This window comes from Anomalospiza imberbis, chromosome 1 (assembly GCF_031753505.1).
Source record: "Anomalospiza imberbis isolate Cuckoo-Finch-1a 21T00152 chromosome 1, ASM3175350v1, whole genome shotgun sequence".
NCBI classification, from domain to species: Eukaryota; Metazoa; Chordata; class Aves; order Passeriformes; family Viduidae; genus Anomalospiza; species Anomalospiza imberbis.
In genome coordinates, this window is record NC_089681.1 from 46,027,120 (window position 1) to 46,049,398 (window position 22,279).

Below are 22,279 nucleotides of genomic sequence, written 5' to 3' on the forward strand. Positions count from 1 at the left end.
CACAAAAGAAGAACCAGAAGTCCAAACTGGTATCCTCTTTATTAAATGGCAAGAATCAAAGTAAAGGAGCCGGGTTATTACAGAGAAGCAGAGAATCCACCTTACCAGCTGCTTCACTTTAACCACCTGCTGAGCACCCGCTGACCGCGCCACGATGGAGCTGGGCTGCGAGATCTTAATACCAACTGGGGCTCCAATGACTGGTTTCAGAGGCTGGAGAGGGGCTGCTGCTGAAGACACCACTGCAGAGACCAGCACTGGCTTTGCAGACTGCAGAGAGGGCGCTGGCACCGCAGAGGTGAGGACCGGCTTGCCAGGCTGGACAGCGGTCAGCCCGGACGACGGCACGGCTTTGGCGAGGACGGAAGCTGCGGGCCTGAGCGATGCTGGCCCCACGGCAGGGGAAGGAATGGCCTTCACAGCCTGCAGAGGAGCTGCTGCCGATGTGCTGGCAAGGACTGGTGTGATAACTAGAGGGGCTGTGACCGCTGCAGAGGCAGGCACAGGTTTTACAGCTGGAAGAGCACTTGTTGCTACAGTCAAAGTTGCCGCTTCTGTCGAAGGAGCTGGTACTGTAGAGGGACAAGTGGAAACCACTTCTTGAGTTGGAGCTGGCTGCTCCATACACTGCTGGATAAAGCTCTGAGGATTAGGCAGTAATTGCCGCAGGGCATGCACGCTTTTCTAAAAGAAAAATGAAAAAACACTGGCTGTAGTAGCAGCAGAGTTTTCCACAATAACAATACATTTGTAACTGAATCCTCTTCCTCATTTTCCAATTACATTTTTCATGAGACAATAAATGGCAAGCCAGTTTTGCAAAATTTCAGGCACCCTTAAATCAATGACCCTTAAATCCTGTTCAGTGAAGATGACAAGAAACACCAACACCAGCTGAGCAAAGGTCAGTCATCACCACAGCTACACTACACATAGTAATCCCATCTATGAGGAAACTCACATATAACTTTGTTCTTCTGTTTAGATTTTTCAATTTGGAATTTATGTTTCAGAGTAAGATTATTTAAACTGCTTTATTACCTCAAAGAATTTTGTTTTGCCAGAAAACCCTGCTATATTGGAACAGCTGTGTTTATTTCATGGAGCCTGACAGGGAGCTACGAATTATCCAATAAAGTCAGGAACAAGCTCTGAAGACAAGAACACTTTTATACCAATACAGCTGTATCTACACTAGGGGGGGATACCACTTTAATAATGTCTGTAGAGCTGCAGCAACACAACTTCAGCCAGCTACTTCTCTGCAATAGGAGAACAAAAGTAAAGGAATCTGGCAACATCTCATTTTTACTACAGCTGTGTTTGAGAAGGTTAATGGACAGAATAATCTTCAAACTCTCTACAGATTTTTCTCCTTCACTGTTTATAATCTGTTATGGCTCTGAACCAGGGGAAATCAGTTCTGCAGCTACCTGTATATTCTTGAAAACCTTTATGTTTTTTCCTCCTCTCTTAACAGTTGCAAAAGTTTCTAAGAGCTCCTAACACAGTGCTGCCACTTTGGACTTTGTGCAAAAGGTGCCACATGCCAGCGTATCAAATAATCATATTGTTTCTACAGCCGCACCTTTTGCAGCCCATCTGTTTTTTAATATTCACTTCTTTTTCTTTTAAAAAGCTGCTTAGCTCCTGATGCAATTTATGTACTAAAAGCATCCAGAAGACTTGAAAATCAAGCAGGCTTCACAGCCAAAGCCACTGTACTTTTTCCACCTCTGGGAACAGACAAAACGAAACACATGCACAACTTCATCAAAAACCTGCAGCTCAAAGATAAGAGCTGACTCCAGAGAGACCTCCCTAAAATTCCACTTCACTAGCTAAAAGTGGATTGGCAAAAAGCCGTATCACATTTCTTTCCAGACTCAAGCTACAAACATTTCCCCCACAAACAAGGCCAGCACTGATCCTCTTAGCACCTTCGAGAAGTGCTCCTGAAGTCATCCCCCATTTGGCACTCAGTCCTGTCACAGCTGCTCAGTTACAGATCAACCTAATTGTGTGTATCAACTGCACATCCTTCCAGTGTTTCAGAAAAAGGCAATCTGGGTGCAAGATGTTTTAAAGGATTGGCAACACTGCAAAGTCAGCTAACTCTGACCATGTCTGAACACCACTTTTGAAGTCACAGTATATCTTTGTTAATGTAGCGCGCAACAGGGAGAGAGCACCATGCCAAGGACTATGTGGTATAGACACTGCCCAAATCAAAGAAGCTTAGATGATGCCAGTACCTGGCAGTGCGCTGCAGAAGAAACACACACGGGCTCTGCTGCAACAGGTCAGGGTCTGACTCATGCTGATGAACCCAACTTAACCCCTGCAGAATTGCCTTGAGTTCTCTGCATCAAGTGTAGCAGCTCTTCACATTGTTGGATGGCTTCTTATAACAGCTGAGCACTTTTGTGAGTGCCAGTCACACTGACCCTGTACTCACAGCCTGGTCCTTCTGCAGCCAGAGCCACACTGGATGCAGAAAGTCCATTCTCAGAGCTATTTATTTTTCTGGCTTTTGCATGGGCATGTAAGAAGCCTCCAGGAAATTAAAAAGGTAATAAATGATCAATTGGAAAATTTTATGTATCAAAGAATCATCAAGGTTGGAAGAGACTTACACCTTTAAGATCATCAAGTCCACCCATCAGTCCAGCACTACCACTGCATTCCCTAAACCACTAAATCTCATCATCCAGCACCAGATCCAGATCATATTAAACACCTCTAGGGATGGTGACTGCACCACCCCCCTGGGCAACCCCATTCCAATGCCTGACCATCCTAACAGTGAATTTTTTTTTTCTAATTTCAAATCTGAATCTCCCATCTCAGCTTAAGGTCCTGCAGAGATGACTGCACTCTTTCAGAATCATGGCAAACTTACTAGCAAGGCATTTAGAAGTTGCCACTGTAAGGAAAATTTTTATCCCAGATTTGAGCAGATTAAAACCAGCCATCTAGAGCAAATTCAACATTATCACATGCATTGTTATATGGCCTCTCAAATACCAAGGAAAAGGGAAAATTCCAGAAAAAATCTGTCCCAGCTTTACCACTTAACTATTCTTCCTTTATTCACCATCATGCCTATAATGAATGTACAGATCTAACAAACCTAAGAGCATGGTGTACATTGAAATTTAGTAAATTTAACATAGTATCCCATGTTTTCACTGAGATTTAATGCTTGCTGTATAATTAATTTTTATTTTGTTAATACCGTTCTATAATATGATTAAAAGTCTCAAGGAAGCATTTTTTCCTTTATATGGTTATTTGCTTGAACAGAAGTAGAGTCCCTGGGATCCTTTTCCTAAGCTACAGTAGCCTTGTCAGACCCTTTCTGGAGCAAGGGCTAGAGATTTTTTCTGCCTCCAGCTAAACATAAACCAGCAGAAGATGAATAGCTTTATGCAGATTCTTTGATCTTTAACATGGCATAAGCTTGTGCATCGCCACTGTTGTCAGCCTCTGAATTAGAACTGCTGCAATTTTGATGAGAAAGTAGGAGGTCATCTTCACACAGCTGCTCTGCTGTAGATTAGATGCACAGCTTCCAGCATACTAGTCTCCACTAACACCTAGAGGGCAATTACTCTACAACATTAGGAACACAGCATAAATTACTCCTCAAAAACTCCCCTTCCCCTTAAGAATTGCCTTTCCAAGCACAACAGTCACAGAGGTATCCTAAGTACCATTCTTCAACTGACCTGACCAAATTTGAATGCCCCAACTCTTTACTTTTGTGGTCCTCCTCCCTTCCCTCTTTAAATACTACATCTCCATAATCAGACACTTACCTTGAGAAAAGGAACTAAATATGGTTGTGGAGATGACTTAAGCTCTATGTACAACTTTTTTGTAAATTCTTCTGGTTCAATTTTTGCTTCCTAAGAGGAAAATATAATTACAATAGTATGTTATAACTGAATCCACCACACTTTTTTCCCAATACATATCAAAAGGTCATGGAAACTTATATTATCATGGCATTGTTCAACTTCAGTACTCAAATGCTTTTTTCCTGCTTTATTTAAAAAAGAAAAAAAAAGGGGAGTTAGGATAGAATAATGTTGTAATGTTCATATATTCATATATTACTCAAGTTCTTTATGCTTTCTTCAGCTACAGGCAGTTAATACACTTAGGGATAGGTGTTCACACCCAGTCACTGAAGTGAAGGGATAGAAAGAAGTTTATAAGCAACACTGATCCTTTTGAGTATCTCATTCTTATGTAGATGTATTTTAAAGCAACTACTAGTACTTCTTTCAGTAAAGGTAGTTTATCTGCATAAAAATGAACTTAGAGACATTTAAGACTAATGACAACTTAGCAGTTTTTGTAAGACAATTCCAGACTACTGCACACATAGCATAATAGAACATTTAACACAGTCTTTCCAAAGCAATCAAAACATTTCTGCATATCCCCAGTTAACAGTCCTCTGAATTACAGAGTACTGTTTCCTTTCTTAATGCTTTCCAGCCTGTCCCAGCACAAACACCTGACTCAAGGGCTCAGGAGGGTTAGGAAGCTGCAGTAAACTTCTGAGACCCCTCATTTGTACACAGGACTAAGCCACAGACTCTGCTGCCCTTCCTCATCCTCCCAGAGTCATGAAGAACACTGTCACCCCAAGAAGGTATAGACACAGAAAGAGCTGAGAACCATTCTCCATTTCTGCTGAGAAATTACTCCTCTCACCAATATTCATCTCTGTAGCAACTGTTCCAAGTTGCTACATAACCAGAACAGGGATTTTAAAGACTGTGCATTTACAAATAGAGCTTCCAGCAGCTCTCCCATTTAGCCACTTGATCTGTTGCTTGTTAGATCTCACCAAGATGCAGACATGGGTCACTGAGGTCTCACTGATACAGATGCAAGTGGTTTGGCACACTAAGGCTGAGTGCATACAGGGTGCTTGACACCCACTTCATGAAAATCTGCCTTAAGAATCATTTAGCTGCCCAGCTGCAATTTACTCATTTCTCTCATACACACAAATGCATTTAAATCATACACATACCGAATAGCTGACTTTTAAATTACTACAAAAAGCAAACAAGTGTGCAGTTAACAATGTATTAATGTCTCTTAATAAGTGCTCTAAAAAAAAAAAAAAAAACAAAAAACAAGTACTGTAAGCACAAGAAAGAACAACTCTATTTTTCCCACAGAAGGAAGGTGTGTAGTCCAGCAGGGACAGAGGATAAGGAATCAAATTTTTGCAAGCCTGCATTCTTCAAACAATCTGCTCTCTGAAATTACACCTGTCTACATCACACCTTCCTAGACTGAAAAGCCCTTTGGTACCCCTAGCAAAGCCACCCCCCTCCACCAGCACACAGCCTTCTGCTACGGTGGAACAGCAACACAGCAGCAGCGGTCAAATGCCATGACAAGAAGTGGCAGGAGAAATCGTTACCAGGAAAACCCAGCTGTGCTGGGATACAGCACAAAGCACCATACGGAAGCCACCTGCAAAGAGAGAGAGGTTGGCAGCCACCACATTGTTTGCTCCATCCTACTGTTTTAAGCTATTGATAATGTCATTCTTGTTCCACTGCTCAGTTCTGTCTTGGTGTAAAGCAGTAGTATGGGACTTAGCACTGCACTGCAACCTCCTATCAGATTCTTGCTACTGAGAACTCAAAACTACATTAACATAAAAAAAAGACCCAGAAGCTGTGTTAACACTACAAGCCCCTCCCGCTATCAGTCACCTGTGTGCATAAAGTGAAACAGGAATGTGAGGGGGGGAACTAACACAGCATGGGATTCAGTTAAAAAAAGATTTATAATGCAAGACTTAACAAGGGTCAGATGCACTCAGACACAAATCCAACTCTTGAGCTGTTAAAAAAAAAAAAAAGCTACAAAGTAACAGGAACAAACCTATGATAAAGTAAATGTCAAAAATCCATAGACAAACGACACTGATTTTGTTTTGGAAAAAAAAGTCTCACCAGCAGATTTTGCACCAGACTCTTCACATTCTGCCCCATCTCAAGGGCTTGAGGTCCACTAGACGCCAATTTTACTAGCGTAGCAAGAAAATTCTTGCATTTCTTCACATTCTCTAGCATCTCCTAGTGTGGAAATAAAGAGAAGACTGTTAGATGTTGCACTGTCTCTTCAATCTCTGATGAACATACAGAATGTTAATTTTTAATTAAAAACTTTTTTTTCCTTACTGTAGAAGCGCTGGTCTGTGCTACTGTTGTGCCCTCTGCTTTCACAGAGACTGCCTTTTGGGAGATAGCTTGTGCAGGTGGTCCTGTAACTGGAAGTTTTACAGGTGTTCCAGTACTCAAAGGCTTTACAGCAGTAACTGTAGTAACACTAGCTGTTGCAGCTGCTGGCTGAAGAGAAAAATTAACACTTTTTAACCAAGGAACAACGTGACAAACATACTGGATTCTGCTAGCATATAAGGTAGCAAACTACCCTGGATTCTGCTAGCTTTAAAAGTAGCAACTTCCCTCCACGCTGCTATTTGAAACACAAAGAAACAATTCTTCTCCTTGTTTTTAGAGTTTAAATTCATTTGCTTTGGGAGGCTCTATTTAATACAGTAAGTGACAGCCATAGCCATAATTCTATTTACAAGTCAAAGGTGTCGGGAAGAAATTACAGAGGCACATCCAGAAGAAAGCACTGCCGGCAACTTTGAAGGAAGAGAGGAAGGTAAAATTGTCATGAAGAAACCAATATATTAACTTTGCCAGGCTCCTACAGTTTAAGGCTATTGGATTTTGGATAATGCTAAGATAGATTATACTATTCTGAAGACAAGCAGAACCAAAAGTGATTATTTATCTTCCAGTCTTGCCCTGAAGCTCCTCTCACAGAGGCAACACCCCTTGCTTTTCCTATTACACATAGAGCAGGCAAAAGACATCAAGTTCACTTTGGAAGGATTCAAGTACCAGAAGAAGCAGCCAGCTCAGCAAATGGACCTAACACGTTCTTCCTGCCTTTTCCTCATGGGCAGCAATTTGGATGTCCTTCTCCTCTGCCCTGACAGAAATTCACACAACATTCAATTATTTTGAGACCTCTTTTTAAAAGCTCATTATAATTTACCAACAGATTCAGAAGCTCCAGCAACAGGAGAGTAATTAAGGCGTAGGAAAAAATACCTCCCCTTCTTCGCAAACTAGGCTAAATCTAAAACCTACTAGACTGAAGTATTTCTACTTCAGATTTTAAAGAGAACAAACAAACAAACCATACCCAAAAAACCAACACAGTTCATTTGATACAACAGAATACAATATGAATAAAAGAATCTGCCCAGGCAAAAAACCACTACCTTTGATTCCTCAACTTAAAAACTGAAAAGCCAGAGGGAACCCACAGGCAGAGTTCCAGGTTAACATTTGAAACCTAAAGTTGGGTGTCATCTCTCCTCCAAGCCTGTGAAGAGGAAGGGAAAGTCTGGTTTTGTAGTCCAAATTCTAGGCTCAGATCTGCACAATGTAATGGCTTTCACTGACTCTTAACACATATAAGCACCCCAGCTTAGTCGAATAGGCACAACTAATACTGGCTAATTGCATCAATCATAAGAGAGTTAGACAGGAGTCTAACTTACCCTACCATGGATAAAACAAAAACTAATTAAAAGTGGAACAGACATAATTTAGAATAGCAGTCTTTCAGGACAGGGAAAATTAATGAACAAACATTTAAAGGTAAAGCAAAACCTTAACACTTTTGTCATATATTTACAATTTTTTTTTCTGGATGGGTGCCTTCCCCTGCCTAAACTGCTGCCAGCTTGACATGAAAGCAGCAGGCAGCTACCAGAAAGCTTTCTAGCTTCGGCTCCCACTGTTGGTAACACTTTAATAGCTCTCTGCAGGATCTTTGCCACCACCACTGCCTCTTCCAAGGATGAGGCTCAACAGCTCTGAGACCACAGGGAGGCAAACTGGGCACAAGAATCCCACAAACAGATGGGCAGGAGGAAGACGGAAGGGGACACAGTGCGGATCTGCCAAGTTGCAATGCCCTGGGCTTTTAAAAGTCGAAAACAGGAGCTGATCTCTTGCAAATTCCAGCATGCTTACACATCAAGACTAGAACAGCATTTTATCAGCTGAGGGAGGAAACAACAGGAAGTCTGCTGGACCCTTTTCCCAGGAAAATGAATATATGGGAATTAATTTCTGTCATCTGCCATCAACCTTTTTCATTACTGACAATTCTCATTCTCACTTTGAGCAACAGAGAAATGGCCACCACAAAAAAATGGCATTAATCCTGCATATTTTGAAGTCATTTCAAGAGAAGAAGTGCTCTGCATCTAAATGGAAGTGCCCCAGCATGATGCTAATTAGACACTTTGCAGCTTTCTTACCCCATCTGGGAAACAGGTAAAAAATAAGAATGTGCAGGTGATTTTGTCTAACCTCAGAGCTTAAACATTCAGGAAGTCAGAAAAGGGATATATTTTCATTGATGAGGAGAATAATCCTGCAGTCAGTACCTACGGAGTTTTGCAGAGAGTGCTCCAAGTTGTATTTCACACAAGATTGAAGATTCACAACCACACCAAGGATTATTGCCTCTCCACTCTCCTCTCCATCACTTTCTGTGGTGACATCATACTTCCACACCAACACTCCTCTCCTGTGACCTCAAAAAATTATTGAGACTAAGATCAGGAAGTTATTTTAAGACTGATGAATGAATTGCTGCCAAAGAAATCAGACTCAAGGGCTCTGCCATCCTTTCCCCAGATGGTTCCATCAACTTTTTGCACCAACTCCCTTTTCAGCACTCTTCTCTTGTCTACCCCAGGGTGAGGAGCAACGTGACCACGTGATGGCAAGATGTATCCACATTGCATCTATTTACTCTTCATTGTACAAGGAGCTTGTACAGAGGGCTTTGCAGTCCTCTGTAAAACAGAGGGGCATCAAGGAAACCACTCCGAACAAAACAGCTCTGTTAATTTTTCCTAGAATCATCATTCCTGCTGTCTAAATCTAGCCCTACAGCTCATCACAATTGTTCCAGTTTCTACAGTGGGGGGGAAAGAAAACAACTTAGAAAAAATACTCCAAGTCTATGTCTTTAAATATCTCAGAAGAACACAAGTTCAAAAGACTACATCAAAACTGTATGAAAGTACAGAAAAACCAAGCCAAAGGCAGATAATAGTTTTAAAAAGAGAAGTTAATAGCATGATGAATCTCAGTGTTTACCCACATGAGAGTGTGAGTATGTATGCGACTTTATCCATCAGATGACAGATGACCACCATCTCTTTTCCCCAGTGCAAGGGTAGGATAGTAAATGACTATTGTTTTTATATCCTAAAGACCTCTATGCAGAGATCACAAACACAGGGTTTGCAAGCTAGTATTCCAAAGCAAAAGTAAGGAATATCCATTACTGTATTCAGACACAAAGCATACACTGTTTCCATTCTGAGCAAAATAGAAAATGTATTAAAAGAGGCCTCTGGGTTTTCCACTTTAGCCCCAACATTATCCATCTGTAGTGAGAGGGAAGTGAAAAAAGAGCACAGAGTAGTGCTCAGTTGCTGATACAGAAGAACAGCAGAAGGAAGAACTTGTTAGTCAGACTGTTACCCCTGTCAGTACACACATCCCCCAATCCTTCATACATCCAGCATGTTTTTTTTGAATGACTGATCCTGCTCGTTTACTGAGTGTTTTGTCAACTGCTACAGCTCAGTCTCCTTCAAAGTCTTGTTACAAAATACAGGTAACAAGCCAAACTTCTTCATGATTTCTCCTCCAGATTATGAAAACAGAACATACTATCTGCAGAAAAATGTAGGTTTATTTTCATTCTACATGCTTATCCAGAAGTCTGGTCCCCAGGAATAGAGGATGAACCATACGTAGGAAAAATCTCATACTCTGCATAAAAGGTGATAAAAGCCTCTTCAGAAGACGGCTACAACATTTTTCTCTAGAAAAAGCAAAATGAGACCTAGGAAATAAGACAAAAATACTACCTAAAAATATTGAGGCATTTTCAACCACTGCCTATTTACAGTTGTACCTGTGGAACCCATCTGTCACACTCAATTAGAGAACAGGTCTTCAGCTATGACCTTCCTTCAGTTTATAATGAGGGGAAAAAAACATCATACACATGAAAAACAGTTTGATTGGTGCAGACAACTCATTTTCCCCTCAACATCACCTCAGGTATACCTTTTTCCCCACTAAGGAATCAGGGAACCCCAACAGGAGAACATCTCCCAGAGAAGGTTTAGCAAGAGACTGAAGAAACTCTGTCACAGCATACAAAAGCACTGGAAATGGCTCTCTGAACTATTTATTTTATTCATTGTTCATGTGCTTTCTACTGTAGTGAGATAAGATTATCCTGACACATGCTGACAGAAGCCTAATTAAATTATGCATTTAAAAAAACAGATTTGGGAAATAATTTTTTATGAGGACAAAGGTTACTAAGCTTACTGAAAACCAGATTACAGTTAGAAATAACAAGAATGCATATTTTTTCTAGTTCTTTCTGTCACTTATTCCACCATACTATAAAGCTTGCTAAGTACCTGTATTACAGCAGGTGTCTGAACAGTAGAAACCACAGCATTTGTTGTTTGAGATAACGTTTTCACAGGAGCAGCTGCTATTTTCTTTACTAACTGTGTGCCAGAATTCTTTGAAAAAATAAAAATAAAAAATAATTACACATGGGCAGAGAACAGATGTCAGACAAGTCAGTGACAAAATAGACAGTGAAGCTGGGGTCAGATACAAACCGAGACACATTCTCTTACAGTAACAACACAGGTGTCATTCACACAGTCCATATAATTTAAACACTGCTCAACAAAGCTCTTTGTCTACCAGTTTAATATTCAATAACTGATTCAGAGACATTTAGAGATAATGCATAATCAGAATAAAATGGTTAAAGAAATACATAAATTGTTACTTTTATGTAGCTCCTTACTCTTGAGCACTGACCACACTACAAGAGATGGAAGCAAAAAGCCAGCAGAGTTCAGGGAAGGAGGAACATCCTAGGGACATGGGAAAAGTCCTCAGCTTTACTCAGCTTCGGAGAAATATCCCAACAGAGGATCACAAGGTTTTAGATACTAGCAGTAACCATTTAGGCAATTTTGGCTGGCAATTTTTTCTTAAAATGGTTTACATCATCATCAGAGAGGAGTTCACTCATTTGACCTTTACCATATGTAACAGCTCACAAGTTTTTTCCCAAGCAAGAAAGCAAAGCACATAGTGATGTTTACTGGTGCAAAACCAAGCACCATCACCCCATTCACAAAGGGCTTACATGCTTATTTAACCCTCCACAACTTATTTGCAAACCCTGTTGTAACTACATTACATACAGCTATGTCAAACTAAAGTTATGAGAGAAGTTACCTGCACAGCGCGTATTCTGACTGCAGGTGTGCTGGTCGGCACAGATGGTCTCACACTTGTGCTGTTTTGTGTCTGGTTCTGTGGTCGTGCTATTGACTGTTGAGATACCAACATTAGGTGGCCATTACTGCTTCGGATAAGAACAGCTCCTGTTGAAAAAAAAAACACATTCAGGCTGTGAAATTAAGTTATATTATGGCTTTTCTATATTTCTGTGGAAGAAATAACTAGACCACACTAATAATGTAATATTTACTTTATTACTCCAAGAAACAGCTGCCAAGAAATATAAGATTTAAGTGCACATCAGCTTTACTATGCATCTTATGACAGAAAAGAATTCCTAAATTCCAGAGAAAAACTTAAGCACTGGCCATGTTGAAACATGGTGTGCACACAAGATGCAAATTGCAAAGCAGCTCACCATTTGAGTCAAAAAGATATTTTGAACATTAAAAAGACAGACACACAAAATATACACACACTCTGGGATTACTTTAGCACTAATTTTAAGCAGTTCTTCAACCTGCAAAATTCATTACCACTATCACACTTGGCTGCCTCTTCAGTTTCTGAACATTTAGGCACATACTTAGAGGTGAAAACACAGCTTAGAGAAAACAGCAGTGGGAACTGAAGCCTGATTAGTATCAGCTCACCTACCTGTATCAAAACCATCCCCCCCAGTCAAGAGGGCAGTGGTCTCCCATGAAAATCAAGGTCACTGAGATATTTGAAACTGTCCCTCTGTCAAGGGTCCAAAAAGCATTAAAACCCAGGATTTTATTGAAGCACTTTGAAGCCAAATAGGGAGATTCCAATGGGAAAGAATTAAAAACAAAAAAGAAAGGAAAAAAAAAAGACCATTCAGCTACTAAAGCCTCCTTCCTCCTCCCCTAAAGGGCTCATCACTGAACAATTCAGAGGACGCAATCATAAATACAAAATGCCAGTTGGATACTTGGTCTGTACCATGTCAGATCCTTCAAGGGAGCTACAGATGACCCTATCTTTGCGGTGTCTCACCTCCTTTGCCTCTAACAGCAGCTGCTGCAAAGTCCACCACTGAAAACACCATCCTCAAACACCCTCACTTAACACCGACCTTTCAAATAAAAGGAAGGAGGAGGTACAGGAGAATCCAGATACGTAATTAAGACTTCCTCAATGTTTCTGGAGGACTACATTAAACTGTCTTGCACGTTATCCAGTATCTAAAACCCAGATCTTCTATGCACACTTACGATCTTTCCTAGTGTAAAACTAGACAGCAGTAAAAGTTTTTTTACTACTTGGTTAGTCTGAAAGCTGTCAAAATATGACCATATAATACAGCCTAAAACACTGCTTCTGTCCGAGTTTAAATGCATACAATAGAAAAAGCCACAAGCTCCGCAAGTTGGGTTTTGTTGAGTATGTTTTGCGTTTTTGTTTTTAAAAACAGTCAAGCTATAACCACATGCTTAGAAACAGCTTTTCATCCTCCACATCTAAAAGCATAAGAGGATGTTGCAAGACAACACAAAACCTGGTATAAAATTCTGAAACATCAACATATTGCCATTTACACAGTAGACACAAGCTGAGAACTGCAAGAGCAGCATCTACATGATCCCCTCCTTTCTCAAGCAGCTTTTACTACATGGGGCAGATGCACAAGGCTAGTTGCATATTCAGAAAAACACTGCTCACTCCATCTGACAACTCAGCTTTCTCCTCCTCCACTGATGACTTGACTATAATTATTTTTAGGTACAGATGGATCATTTAATTTAATCAATGAATAACCGGAATTATAGAAAGCATATTACATTTCTCATTTTCTTTTCACGCCATCTATTTAGACAGTGATTCATGGCAAACAATTTATCATCAGCCAGAAAAAGGGCATTGTTTCCCTTGCTGAGACCACATGCTTATGCAGATTTCACTGAAAGAGAGAAAGCTGACCACATTTTGCTAGCAATAGCATTTCTATGTGCTCTAGGTCTACGTTCAGAATGGCAGAAGCGATGCTACTGGAGATTTTAGGCTTTTCTTTTATAAGCCTGGTTTAAAACATCACTGACAGCTCTACTACTTTCAGAAGGCACATATAAACTTATTTCATTCCTTTAGAGGTTTGAAATGAATTAAGAGTTAGTTTTCATGTACTTGGATATTTTGTCACTACTCATTACATTTGTCTGTTAAGTCAAATTATCAGAAGTGCATTTTCTACTTCTGCATTTGAGAAACCACATTGATACCAGTCAACCTGATTACAGGGCTGGGACTGGTTTTGCACTACTGTTCTGCATTTTCAGCTGGCATTCACCAGAGATGGAGACCCTGTTGGAAAAGTATCCCATCCTCCAGTCACCTGAACATGGTGAGTTTCCAGCACAATCTACTTGCTTGACAGGAAATTACCTCAAGAGCAAACTAGAACGTTTATGCAAATACAATACAGTTCATATGTAAATTCATTATTATCACCAAAAAGAAAAGGTAAACAAGTAGCCCCTTTACATTTGAGCAGGATAGCAATGATCCCAAAAAGGATGTAACCCAAAACATAAAGCAACTTTCCCCCTAGGCAACACAAGGACATCCATACTAAATTAAAACAACTTGGTGAGAGCATCCACAGAAGAAGCTATCTAAGGCCACTCCAGTGGCCATAGCCTTGATTTGAACATTCAGCTGTGATAATGCCTGTTACTGGAATATAAGTTAGAGTAAGAAATTGTTCCCTTGGAACAATCATTTCCCTATCTTTGTTCCATTTGGCAGAATTTTTAATAAAGCACAGTAACCTTTTTGTGGCAGCAGATCTTTGTAACACTGACAAAAATATAACTCCGAACCAGAATTATGGTAATCTACTAACTACTGCTTCTGTAGGCTTAATGCTATTGATGCCTGATGCACAGATAAAGATGAAGGCAAATTTGAAACAGCTGTTGGAGCTAGAGTTCCACACAGTGAAGAGCCACATCTTGTCCAAGCACAAGAGACAGTTCTGGGCAGTTACAACCTAATGTCACAAAGGGACAGTGAACTGACACATGAATTGTCTGAAACACTTTGAAAGCTGTTGAGAACAGCACTTATTTTTTTCCTCTCGTTGCCACAATTTAATTACAGTTTTTCACAACTTTGATACTCCCCTTCCTCCTGGAAACAAAAGCAATAACCCCATACTGCAGCCAATAGCACAGACTCCAAGAGATGGCACAGGAGGTCTCTTATGCCAGAAGAAGAGGTTCCACGGCTCTCCAAACCAATGCCTTAAGTCTCATACACTTTATACAGCTGCACAAGTGTGAAATGAGGGAACAGCAGGTGATGGCAACCTTGAGGCTCTCAACAGAAAGGTCATGTAAACAAACTCGTGCAGCTACTAAGACGCTACTATCAGAAATGAAGGAAAGTGCAAGAATCCACATTCTTCAAGTGGCAGGGGGGGAGGATAGTACTTCTTATCGGGAGCTGTTTTCACGTTCACTAGAAGGCAAATACTAACAAAATAAATGTGAAAACACATCATGTCTTGCAGTCACTGCAACTCCGCAAGAAAATGGGGAGAAGGAAGAGAGAACATACGAAACAACACAGGACCTCTGAACAACTGAAGCATGAAATTTCAGCTAACACCTCTCAGCACTGCATTTAAAACCAGAAAAGGTATTGGCAATCTGAGCAAAATTTCAGCATCAATGGTAGCAAATGAGCAATGAGGAATCCTGATAACACTAGAGATGCCCTCTTTTGGACTGCACTTCCAAGAATGTTGTTTGATAGTTTTACTGGAGTTGTATCAGAGAATAGGAACGACTTGCTCACTATTCATGCACTTTGATATGAAGAGCAAGGCACAATCCCTTTTTGGCTACAAAGCTGTTCCTACTTTCAAACCAAAGTGACCAGTTACCATCAGGGATTATTTCTTACATGCTTCACTGGAGCACTCAGATATCTCCTGCAGATTAAAAAAAAAACCCACCCTTTTTGCAATAAATTGAGACTTCTGTCCTTAGATATTCTGCCAAAAATGTACTTTGCAAAGTTATTTGTTTTCCTACACTGGCTGAAAAGGCAGTTAAAACACAATCAGCTGTTTCAGCCATTTGTTCTCTGCACGTCTTTCTTCAGCTGTAACCCTGTGAATAGGGCTGGAGGGGAAGTACCTGACAACCAAAACCCAACTCAGTTTCCTATAAAGCTACACAGAAGGAGCCACGCTATACCTTCTTGCCTTGAAGAGGTCTCTTTGAGATCCACACCCTGCCTTCTCCTGGAACCAGGGCTGCAGGTAACCAGCCTTGAAGAGGAGAGCTGGGCAACAGTCCTGCAAAGCTCTGGCAGCCACCACCCAGATCAGCCTCTACCTAGACTTGCCAGCACTGTGAGCCATGGAAAATCAGAAGCCTTTTAATGAAACTTCATTTCATTTTGCAAACTCCAGATCCCTCTGCTACAAATTTTCACTCTCCCAACACCATTGGTGAAGGAAACCCAACTTTTTCTGAACTTGGTTTAGCACCCAACCTAGGAATCAAGAAACACAGGTCAGCAGGAGGAGCAGCTTCCAGATACCTCTGCATTTTAACTAGAAAGCACCAAAACTTAATTGCAGCCAGGAGCAAGCTGTGGGATAATGGCAGAGATCTGTTTATGCCACTGTATGTAATGCCACCTGCATGGGTTTCACTGTATTTCAGGGAGTAGTGTTAAGGAAACCACAATGTTGTTAACACAAACCTGTGCTGCTAACTGAAGCTCTGAGCTTCATCCAGCAGCACTGAACACCAATGAATGATAAAAGCATCCCACCATAAGGGCAACTTACACCACGTAAGACAAGCCCGAGACATTTCTGAAGAGGAACTTCCCCCAGGAATTTCCTGAGATGAACCAGGTGGTAATTTGTGCTCCAGTGGAGATACACCTTATGCTGTTACTAGAGGTGAAGCTGAAGTTGTCAAGTTAAGCCACCACTTCGATTACAAGGTTTCTAACCCAACTGCTCAACCAAACAGCTCTTGGGAACTACTGCTTAGGGAATAACGTGAGGAAATGAAAGTAAGTCTTTTGCTCCTAAAATAAAATAAAAGCAAGAACCAACCACAATGACATCGAGCTCATTTAAGAGAACATAAGTCACAGAAGCTGCATTCAAAGAAGGGTAAATTTAACTTATTTCAAAACAAGGAGTGCCTGCATCAGGTATGTTGCCAATCTTAGTAAAGCACACTTCAACCCAATTACAAAAACAAGTCTAAATGGGGACTTCCAGGTCTCAAATCAGTAAATAAACAACAAAAATGCTTTAAAACAACAGTAATGTGTCAGAGCTCTCTGTTCCTAAACAAATCCCATTATTTCACTAAGCTACTCAAAACAAAGCAATAGCTCTTAAGGAAGTTATTTCAAGCTAACATCAAGCTTTAAAGGGGGTGTTTTAATAGGAAACTAAGTGGCAATTAAAAAGGAATATTGGTTTTAAGTTTCTTTGACTATTTAGGATCATTCAAAACTTGGAAAATAACACACCAAATACTACTAATCCATGCAATAGGATAGCATACAGCTTTTCTCTCTAAAGCCATCCTTTAGAAAAAACAGCCTCGTTTTTCCTCTTCAATTTCATTTATTGAGCCCCACAGAATAGGCCACTTAAAAGTTTTAAAAAATACATTACAGGACTTAAGAAGACAGACCAAAGAAAGGGCATTATTTAGCGATGCAGACTGTTGCAGCAATGATTCTATCAAGGTGCATTATGTCAGTAGGTTAGCTGAAAAAGAGTGCTAAACAGACACAAAGTGTTAATGAAATACTGTGAAAGACAGTAACTTAACTTCTACATGATTGACATAATCCTTCTAATATGAAGGGGCTGTAATGTTTTCAGATGAAGTTTAGTCTGTAGTGCATGCAGGAGAACTACTTACTCCCTATGAACCTCACTCAGTACTTGAGTTTTCCTAGATGTCTATGCAAATTCTGTAAAGGAGATGAAGAAACAAGGACAACAGCCCAATTTGGAGGCAACAGTTAGCTGTGCTTTTCACTGTTTTAGGAATGAAGCTACAACAGTGGTCTAGAGGCTACACCAAGTTACCTCATCACAGGCTCTCAATAATGATCTCTAACTTCTCTTTTTAAATGCAATTGACTTCAGACAACAGATCTTTTGTGAAGTCACAAAGATTGTCTGGTTTAGGCTTTTCCTGGGAAAAACACCTATGATTGTCCTCATATTTCCCAGATAAGCAGGGCAGAGGGCTCATCTACACTATATGGGGTTAAGATAAGTTGTTCAGCATCTACACTACAGCCACAAAACATTTTACTCCATACAGCAAATAATTCCAGCCTTTGGAAGCTGATTCTACCTGATATAAGAAGAATTCAGAAATGTCCAACCCACAATCAAGCACTGCTATTGCAGCAACCAGAATCACTCATCACAAATCCAGGCCCTCAACCAATTAATTCCATTCCCATTTTTTTCACAAACTAAATAATTACATTTCTCAGAAACCACCCTGTGTGCTCTTTCCCTTTGTTCCATGGAAGCTTCTAAACTTATGGGTCTTCATAGCAATGGCTCAGGATCAGTTACTAGCATGTAGATATTGCAGAGTCACAACAAAATGTCAGATTTTGAATTCCAATGAAAGACACCTTGTTTTGCCTGTGGATATGGAAATCATTAATTTCCATGTCAGGAGAAAAATTCAAAGGGCATAATCACCATATTCTTTCATGCTACAACAGAACACAGTCTATACACAATGTTATACCTGTAAGTTCTTTAAAGATGTTAGTGGCATCTTTGCCAACTGCACAAACTGCACTACAGATTCATGTAGACTCTGGAACACAACTTTCAAGGCTGATGTCTGACATCGCACCTTTTCAAAGCCAGTGATCAGCTTTCCTTGCAGACATCACTGTCCAGCTGACAGCACAGTTCCACCAGCATTAACATTTCCCAGACTGTCTGGGTTGCTGTGAGCAGTGTTTTAAACAACCACCATGTGCACACTAACAGCTCAAGGGGTTTACAGTCCCAGCCTTTGCCTCCAGTAACTCACACCTTTCCCTAGCTAAGCATCTTTCTGTGCTAACAGCAGGTGCCAGCTCCTGAGATAGCCAGTGCAGACAGAGGCTTTCGAAGCATAGAGAGCCAGGAAAGGGATGATGCTATCTCTTCTAGGCAAGATGGAGCAGACTCTAGTATCCTATTGTTTAAAACAGTCTGGAATAATGGACACCACACATCTTTCTAAAGATGTAAACAAAGTCCTCTCTCCCTCCCTTTCTCCAGGAACTAGATACAAAGTTCTAAAACTGCAAAAATCTGAAGCCAAGTTTCACACACTGCTCAACTAGCAAGTCTTAGGCGAGCAGTTGGAGACTAGCTGCTCATCAATGCATTTTGGTGCCCAGATGGTTATCTGTTTAACAGTCTAGCAACTGGGCCCCCATAGTTTTTACGTTTTCTGATGCCTTTTCACAGAATACAGGCCCACATTTCAGCATTAAAAGAGTTCTCCTCGACTGCACATACAGATGAGCTTCTTTCCTGGAGAATACATTTATATCCACATAATTTCACAGTTATAGTAGAACTCTTAAGCAAAAGTATAACTGTATTACCAACAACAAACAACCAATAGGTTTTCTGGGCATAGTTACAAGACAGCACTACCATTTCTATTTGGATTCAGAGTGTATTTATTACACTTGAATCCCAAGAGGTGTTGTTTTTATTGTGTGTAGGCATCAGGGATTCCCAGCCAACACTGTGTACCACAAGGCAGAGGCTTATTCGATATTGTGATAGCATCCAGCTCTTGTCCTTGGGCCACGCCTTTCAGGAACTGGGATAATTTCCCATCAGCATTTCCCCATCGCATCTTTGTGGTTCGCAACTTTGCACCTTGAGGCTTGGTTGCTTTCCTATCTGACTAATCAGACAGCTCTAGGACTGTCGACAGCTGAGATGATCTGACTTGAGCATTCTTCAGGACCCAAATAACCTCATACAGGAGCTTCAAAATTTGCTGGGGACTCAGCTGATGGCAGTGAAATAGTACTGCAAAGGAGCAAAGTGACACTTCCTTACTCTCAAGACAATTCCTACTGCACTGAAAGAAGCATTGAGTCTCTACACCACATCCTCCTGTGTACTCCTAGTATTCACTGGAGTGAAATTCTTCAAATAGCAAGTTATATGCTTGGCACACTGCAGCCATATATATACAGCAGACAGCTTTCTAAGGACCAGAAGGTATGCCAACACCCTGCACTTACCATTTCTGGAACAGCCATTTAGCTGTTACAGAGAAATCTGAAGCTGAAATGTTGAACCACAAATCTTAATTTTAAACCAAGAGCTGCTGAAAACATCACTGGTGTTTTAACAAAGGTCAGGATCAGTCCCCTTTAAATCTCTGTCTCCTTTAATTAAGAGGTCAGTTAATTCAGATTAATTTTACAATGCAACATTTGTTTCCTCATTGCTCACTTGGGGACCAGAAGAAAGTTGAATTCCACTTATGAAAGTGCAAATTCACTCCTCTGCTGGATGCTTTTTAACTTGCAAACAAGGGATCAACACTGAATTTTAACAATGATCACCACCTTGCTCTAAGTGTGATGGAGCAAACAAAAAATTATTACAGAAGACAGCAAAAGGTTCATGGGAAGCATTAACTTCCATCCACACAGATATTGTGGAAACTGTCACTGTGGAAACTGTGCAATATTTATCAAGTTCCTAGTATGCCAGCTATGTATAAAGGTGGTCTGAGTGCACTAACCCCCTTCAACAGAGAACATGGGCTGCCCCACTGACACTGCCTGGTAATGCACCACCCACCAGTCAGCTGGACCTGGCTTCCAGGGCTCCACTGGAAATAGGTGGCAACTGCCACTGGGCAAGCTGCCAGGGAAAGTCTTCAGGTGCTGTGCCAACCAGGGCATGCTGTTTCACCCAGTTGTTACCTAGCCTGGACATCCACCCAAAGAACTCTGATTTCCCTGGCAACTCCTAGGAGCAGTCATTACTAATGAAAGCATCTCCTCTGCCTCCACCGAACTGGAAGTGTGCACTGGAAGAAGTCTGCAAACACAAGCTATGAAAATTAAGTGTCACCATATCATTGGTCTGTTCTTACAGCACAGGAAGATCACTGAGCTTCACCAGTTCTCCAGCCTTAACAGACCTTAGATTTGCTCATTAGCAACAAGGATCTTCCAGCTATTGCTGTTTTTACGCCACTTCAGTTGCAATCAGAAACTATTTCCTCAAGACACTGGTGAAAAATATCTGTTAGTGGACTTTGTTCTAAAGGTGATCCAGATGGCAGAGCAGACCTTAATCCTGACAAACTGAAATAGCAAGACACTTAAAAACATCTATGGTGATCTTTTTCATTTTGCAAATTATACCTGGTTTTCTTCTAACATCAGTTTTCAGAAAAGTTGCTTCATGCAAAGAGAATTCTAAAAAAGGTATTTGCCTTTTGCTTTTGTCTAAATGGTTAATGCAGTACTAATTATTCATCTTTGATAGTTATCAGAAGTGTTGCAATTTACATCAAAACTAGCATATACATAGATCTGTAAATACAATCCTACTCACTAGGCACAGCACAGACGCCAATCAAGTGATATAACAAATACCTGGTTCTCTAAAACAACTTTAAAAACCTGGTATGGTTACTCAAAATAACAACACATGAACTTACCTAGATTTTATCAGCATCTTTGGGAAAAAGAATACTGAAACATAATTAGTGCTTCCTCCAGCTGTCACTTATGTGGATGATGCTATTTTTACCACTACAAGCTGAAAGGTCCTTTAAATACTGCAAAAGCAACATAAGTCATGCTCACATTCTCTCTCTTCTAAGGATTAAAAAAAGTTTACTATTAACCAAACTGTAGCTGTAATTCTTTGCAATACATTCCAATCGACTGTAAAATCTGAACAGCATTTAACATTAATTTTACTGAGCATCCTATTTCCATGCTTCAGTATTCAGAATGCATCTTTTTTTTTTTTCTGTGAGTTGGAAAACAATAAATCTAGACATTAGCTTTACATCTTCTGCCAAAATTTAAATCTTAATTCCCACATGGCTGTGCATTTAATCATATGAAGGCATTATTTTGCTAGACACACTCAGTCCTGAAAGCAAAATCAAGTCCTACAGTGCAGCTGAAATTTCAACTAGTTACAGCGCAACACATTTCTTCACTGTTATCTAAGTTCGACTTAGTTCTTCTAGCCTGCCAAAGCTTTGTTCACCCTTCCTCAGGAAAAAAAAAAAAGTTCATCAGTGTCACCTAATGTGAAGAGAGAAGTTTGCAGAGAATCCATTCCCAGAAGCCTACTAAACAGAGGACATTATTGGGACACAAAAAGTTACAAGCACTGATTATTTAGCCCCTACTGGTCTAACCATAATACTATGCTCAGACTTTATGGGATTATCAACAGCCAGAAACTGCATACTTTAAAGGAATTTCTACAGTTTTCTGCCTGTTGAAACAAGAAACCTTTAGATAGCCTACTCCTACTCAAACATAATATACATTAAAAAGTATTTTTAAATCAGCATTTCCTCCTATTCTAAAGTAACAGACCAGATACAAATATGAAAATATCAAATTCCTCATATGGTTTTACCACTGAAAAACCACAACTAGAATATGACAAGGGAGATTCACAGCGCTCTGCAAGAGATGTATTTGGTCAACTTCAAAAGCAGAAGGCAGCAACATCCAGATGTTTATCAGCCCTTACCTCTTCAGGTTACCTACCTTAGGTTCTACAGGCA

The 22,279-nt window shown here is 40.4% G+C and overlaps 1 protein-coding gene across 5 annotated transcripts in view; it reads right to left on the bottom strand.

Moving 5' to 3' along the window:
* TAF4B (TATA-box binding protein associated factor 4b) overlaps positions 1 to 22,279 on the bottom strand; it is a 70,029-nt gene that overhangs the window by 43,260 nt on the left and 4,490 nt on the right. For all 5 annotated transcript variants that reach the window (XM_068190266.1, XM_068190275.1, XM_068190286.1 and 2 more), the window contains exons 2-7: positions 11,436 to 11,584; positions 10,592 to 10,699; positions 6,222 to 6,389; positions 5,994 to 6,116; positions 3,822 to 3,911; positions 106 to 684 (exon numbers count right to left, since the gene is read on the bottom strand). In XM_068190266.1, the coding sequence (XP_068046367.1) occupies positions 106 to 684; positions 3,822 to 3,911; positions 5,994 to 6,116; positions 6,222 to 6,389; positions 10,592 to 10,699; positions 11,436 to 11,584 (1,217 nt within the window). The remainder of the gene's footprint in view (positions 1 to 105; positions 685 to 3,821; positions 3,912 to 5,993; positions 6,117 to 6,221; positions 6,390 to 10,591; positions 10,700 to 11,435; positions 11,585 to 22,279) is intronic.